Below are 5,940 nucleotides of genomic sequence, written 5' to 3' on the forward strand. Positions count from 1 at the left end.
CAGAAGTCTTAACAAAAGCAACATTCTCATATATGTTATCTACCTTCAGCAATGCTTTGTTCTTCATTCATTATCCACAGTTTCATATATATGATCTACCTTTGATAATACTTTGTTCTTCATTTAATAATCTATAATTTCATATGTGTTATCTACCTTGGGCAATGCTTTGTTCTTCATTCATTATCTGTATTTTCATATATGTTATCTACCTTGGGCAAAGCTTTGTTCCTCATTCAATAATCTATATGTTGCATATTTTTCAGGATCTGATTGAAATGAGCTTTCTGGAGCAGTTGTGCCTTTGGAATTCTAGTTACTGGTGGCCTCCCATGACAACACAATGTCTCCCATGAATGATTCACATTTCTCCACATCCACATTCTTCCTGGTGGGCATCCCGGGTCTGGAATACCTGCACACTTGGATAGGGATTCCCTTCTGCTCCTTGTATGTGGTGGCTGTGGTGGGGAATATGACAATCCTATCTGTAGTACGAGCAGAAAGAAGCCTACATGAGCCCATGTTCTTCTTCCTGTGCATGCTTTCTGTCACTGACCTAGTCCTCTCCACCTCCACTCTGCCTCGAATGCTCTGTCTCTTCTGGCTTGGCTCACGTCAAATTGCCTTTGATGCCTGTCTAACTCAGATGTTCTTTATCCATAGCTTCACAGCCATGGAATCTGGCTTCTTCTTGGCTATGGCCTTTGACCGCTACGTGGCCATTTGCAACCCACTGAGACATACTACCATTCTTACCAATGCTCGAATAGCCAAGATTGGTGGGGCTGTGGTTCTCCGGGGTGTGGCCTTCTTCTCTCCACATCCTATTTTGCTCAAACAATTGCCCTATTGTCGAACTCGCATCATAGCCCATACCTACTGTGAATTCATGGCGGTGGTCAAATTGGCTTGTGTGGACACAGGTTCTACAAAGCGCTACAGTTTAAGTGTGGCCTCTGTAATTGGCTCCTGTGATGGCTTCTTCATTGCTATCTCCTATGTCTTGATCCTCCGTGCTGTCTTTCGCCTCCCATCCCGTGAGGCTAGCCTAAAGGCCTTGGGGACATGTGGTTCCCATGTTTGTGTGATCCTTGTTTTCTACTCTACAGCTGTATTCACCTTTCTCACTCACCGCTTTGGCCACAATGTGCCACCTCAGGTTCACATTTTCATTGCCAACATATACTTGTTGGTTCCTCCATTCCTCAACCCCATTGTATATGGCGTCAGGACCAAAAAGATCCGGGACTATGTCCTTGGGGCATTGAGGGTCAAATTTGTCTGATTGTGATAAAGATCTTAACAGACATGGTAACAGATGTAGCTAAAATTAGAGTTGAAGCAAGACCAAAGAGCTCATCTCTCATTTATATGTGGTGATTCTTGATTTATATATCAAATTGTCTCATCAATTCCACTTAGTAATCTTGTAAGAATCCTTTTTCAAGTTCAGAGTTCTGGCCTATAACATCTTTGGCTTTCTTTTGTTTTAGAACATAAGGTGGTCACATTCTCCCTGACTAATCAAGGAGGTGAGAACCCCCCCAAAAGGAGGTGATCACACCTTCCTGACTTATCAAAAAGGGGTGAAAACACCAAAAAAGGAGGTTATCATGCTCTCCCTGACATCTCAGGAAGGAAGATGAAAACACCAAAGGAAAATGGTGAATCAAACCAGATTAGTAGGTTTCTGAAGGGTCTCACTTGAAACAGATTTACATAAATCCATCAACAAGGGAGGTATTAGACATAATTACATAAATTACATAAGGAAATAGCAATATAACACAGGCTAGTAGTGATGTAACAAATAACATGAATCACCATGAGAAATTATACATGTTCATAAGTCCTAGAAATAGTCCAAAACCAATCTATTGTCTATTCACGTGTCAGGAATACAATAATTTCTGAAACTTTTGAAGTCCTGCAATAGTCTCATCCTGTTTTAGGGAATCCAATGATTCCTGCAGATTTTGAAGTCCTGCATTGTTGTATCATGTCTCAGAGAATCCAATGATTCCTGTTGGTTTTGAAGTTTTACAAGAGTCATCAATAATTTTTCATCTCAGGAAATCCAATGATTCCTGCTGGTTCTGAAGTTCTGAAACAGTTTCATTTTCAGCCATGCTCTTTCAGTATCATATGTTTCTTAGGTCTTCTTTTTTGTTTAGAGATTTTTTCTCTTTTTCTGTCTCACTTTGATGGACAAGGCAAATATGGCTCGTTGACACCCATCTGATTCCTTCTCCATCTGTAGAGATACAAGCAAACACTTTCTCCCAAGCAATTAACCTATCTAGTCCCTTCCATTCACCACTTTCTAAATCTCTCCTCATCACCTGGTAACTATATTGGAGCTGCTCACACTGGACATGGTTTTTGATGGGTTAAAAAGCCTATATTCTCTCCAATTAGAATCTCTTTATCCCATCTGATTGCTTTTCTGCTGATTGATCATGTAATACCTTTCTCCCATCTGATTGCTTTTTGGTTGATTGATCATGCAATCCCTTTTTGCCATTTGATTGCTTCTTTGCTGATTGACCATATTAGAGTCCTGACCTTTTAAAGATTCTCTGGGTGTAAACTTGGCGGCCATCATGCCCCATCTATTTTTTGTTTGATATCTTGGGGCTGGGTCCCACCACTCATTTCCCTAGGTCAATCTACAGTCTGAGGCCCAGTGGAAGCCCTTGGGGCATTTTGGACATGGGGTTTTGAGTCTTGTTCTCCCACCCTCTTTTCTCACTCTATCTCTATTCCTACATCGAGCTTTCAGATGCCCAACTTTACCACACTGAAAGCATTGATGAGTTTCTCTGGAAGTCCTTTGCCATGAGGGACCCTGTCTTCCAATGCTTTGCATTATAGCCTGGATATAATAAACATTTGTGCCCACTGTGGCAGAGCATCTTATGATTTCCTCTAAAGGAGCATCTTTCTGTAATCCCCATAAGATTCTTCTACAAACCTCATTAGCATTTTCCTTAGTCAGTTATCTGATTATTATTGCTGATGCAGCATTTTCTCCCAATGTTCGTATGACAACTGTTTGCAAACGTCCCACAAAATCAGCAAAAGATTCATTGGACCTAGCTCTATTTTTGTGAAGGCGGCAGCAGCAATTGCTCATATGCTGCTATAGGATAATTAATCTGTGCTGAAGTGTCTGCATACTCACTTTTATCTTCTAGTTGGTCAAAGGTGATTTGTATATTAACTCTAGTTTGCCTATTTCATTGGGCTTGTATTCTAAAAAGTTCACTATATTCAGAAAGCCATAACAAATTTTGTCCAAGTTCTAAATATGTCTTTGCTATAGATTTTCAATAACTAGGGATTAAAATTTCATAAGTCAAATTCTCTAATACCATCTTAACATAAGACAATGTAGCCCCATAAAGAGTACAATCATTTTTCAAATCCTTAATTTTTTTCAGATCAAAAGGAATGTATCTTCTCCTTTGTTGCTCTGAAGAGTCAAACTCTTCAATAACAGGATATGTATTTATTTTTAAATCAGATATAGCATGTCCTTCTTTTTTAGCTTTAACTAGTACCTTTTGTAATCTTGTCATAAGCTGCTTCATAGGTGTTGCTATTTGTGTCACTGCCCCTCTCCATCCTCCTTCTCCCTCCATCCATGAAGGGTTAATTGAGGGGGGTAGGTCAGGGGTTGGGAAATGCTCTAACGGCTCCTGCTGTGAAGTACCACACTCCTTAATTTCATCAGAATTGTACTTAACTCCTTTCTTATCTGATTCTTCATGCTTTTCACCTAGTTTGTCAGTATCCTTCCCCTCCTGCACTTTCTTCTTTTTTCTTATTCTAATACTTATATAATCCCTTAAAGCCAGTTCTATTAAGTTATATGTATAAAGTGTTTCTTTAGAAATTGAGTCAGGGCCATTATCATTGTAATATTCACATAATTGCTCTCCTACTAATTTCCACTAATCTGGATCTAATTCTTTTTTCTTAGAGAACCAAGGAGATGTGTTATTTTAATATTTCGAAGAGTTCAATGATCTGTATCCAAGTTACAATCAAACCTTGGTTTTTCATAAGTCTAACAATGCTCTCTACACATTTTCATTAAATTGGAAAAAACTCCTTTCTAAATATTTATCCCATTTCAGCTGTCATACTAGTTTAGCCCTTTACAAAGTTTCCTTCTTGTCTATTATTGTATTTACTCTAATTTCTGGGTCACAGATGCAGGTTCTTGGTCCCACATTCAGAAGCCAAAACGCAGTGTTCTTTGTTTCAGTTTTCTGGAGGTCTTGGTGCAGCCTTCGTTTCAGTTCAGTAATCACCACAAAAGTAGCCAGGGGTTAAAGTTTAAATCCTTTATTATCTCTTTCACAGTCTTGTCTCCTTTTCTGGGGCACAGTTAGCTTTCTTAAAGATCTTCCAAAGTCTTGCTTTCAGTGGAGAAGCAAAGAATGAATATTATTCAGTCCTTGCTCGTTGTCATATACTCCATTATCATAGGTGTAAATCTTGTGGAACTATATTAAGTATTAAGTACATGTACTGAACTAGAGAACCATTAAGCACCATGCTAAACTATATAGCCATTGTATTTATCAATTCCACTGACTTCACACCTTGTAAGAATCCTTGCATCAATTTCAGAGTTCTGGCCCATAACAATAGGTGACATATCAATGTATTTATAAAAACACAAGGGAGTAATAAGCAAAAGCAGTATTTGGGATGATGAGTTATTTAATATATAAGAACAAAAGAATCCCCTCAAAATCATCATTTCTATATATTACTACCTAAAACCATGAAAAAAAAATCATAAAAATTCATTTAAAATTATTATAAAACACATAAGATACCTGTGAGTTAGCCTACCCAAATACAGTAAAACATCTAGATGATGAAAACCTAATAATAATCTTCAAAGTATCAGAAATAATTGGAGAGAAATACATTGTTCAATATTGAGTTATGCCTCTGAGGTTTAATGATAATATATAAATTTAATTTAATTTCTGATTTGAAAAGGAATAGCAGATCTAAAGCCACACCAAACTAATTAGAGGAGAGATTTCATTTCTTAGTTAATACATTTGGAAGAACAAAAAATATCTAGAGTATCAAGCATTATGAGAAAAGAAAGACATCAAAGGAATATTGTATTAGTAGATTTTACAGTAGAAAAATCACAATTTGATTATGGGTTCAAAAAATGAAATAAACCATTAAAATAGACACAACAACCAAATACCAAATAAGTTAACAAAGAATAAAACATTATTTTATCAAATATTTTGAATCAAATAATCATTACAGAAAGATCCCCTTTTCATGAATCTTTTTAAAATTGGAAAATATTTGGTAGAAATGAAGTTAAATAATACCTTATACCACATATCAATATAACTTTAAGATGTTTGTGTAATCTAAACATATAAACCATAGAGAGCCTAAGGAAGAAAATGATAAAAAGAACTATTTCATAATTGTGTCTGTTTGCATAATGGATTTTGAAGTGGAAAAGTGTCAGAAAAATCAGAAAAGACAAAATAAAGAGAATCAGATACATAAAATTAAAAAAAATTTCCACAGAAATAACATTAGAACAAGAAGAGATTATCTTGAAAATAAATATGAATGCAGTATTAGTGATAAAAGTCTGAAAACAAAGGTACAAAAGCTATTATCATAAATATATTATCATGAGACATTTCTCAATTCATAAGTGGTTGGAGGATATGAAAAGCTTTTGAGAGACTTCAAAATTTTTAAAGTGTTTTGAATATGTAGTCAACAATAGTAAATAAACAGAAACAGAACTCATTGTTCCACTTGACAAATATTTTTTTTTAAAAGGAAAAAACAAAAATACTTGTGGTAAAGTGAATTATTCGTCAAAATATTTCAGATATCATTTTAGAATTATGAAAGAAATAGAAAAAA

The 5,940-nt window shown here is 36.0% G+C and overlaps 1 protein-coding gene across 1 annotated transcript; it reads left to right on the forward strand.

Annotated features, from left to right (window-relative positions):
* The first annotated feature begins 343 nt into the window (after window positions 1-343).
* LOC127555318 (olfactory receptor 52D1-like) lies at window positions 344-1,288 on the forward strand. The gene has a single exon (XM_051987545.1). The coding sequence runs from the start codon at window positions 344-346 to the stop codon at window positions 1,286-1,288; it is 945 nt and encodes a 314-aa protein (XP_051843505.1).
* The last annotated feature ends 4,652 nt before the right edge of the window (window positions 1,289-5,940 follow it).

The sequence above is a fragment of the Antechinus flavipes genome, chromosome 3 (genome assembly GCF_016432865.1).
Source record: "Antechinus flavipes isolate AdamAnt ecotype Samford, QLD, Australia chromosome 3, AdamAnt_v2, whole genome shotgun sequence".
Taxonomy (NCBI): domain Eukaryota; kingdom Metazoa; phylum Chordata; class Mammalia; order Dasyuromorphia; family Dasyuridae; genus Antechinus; species Antechinus flavipes.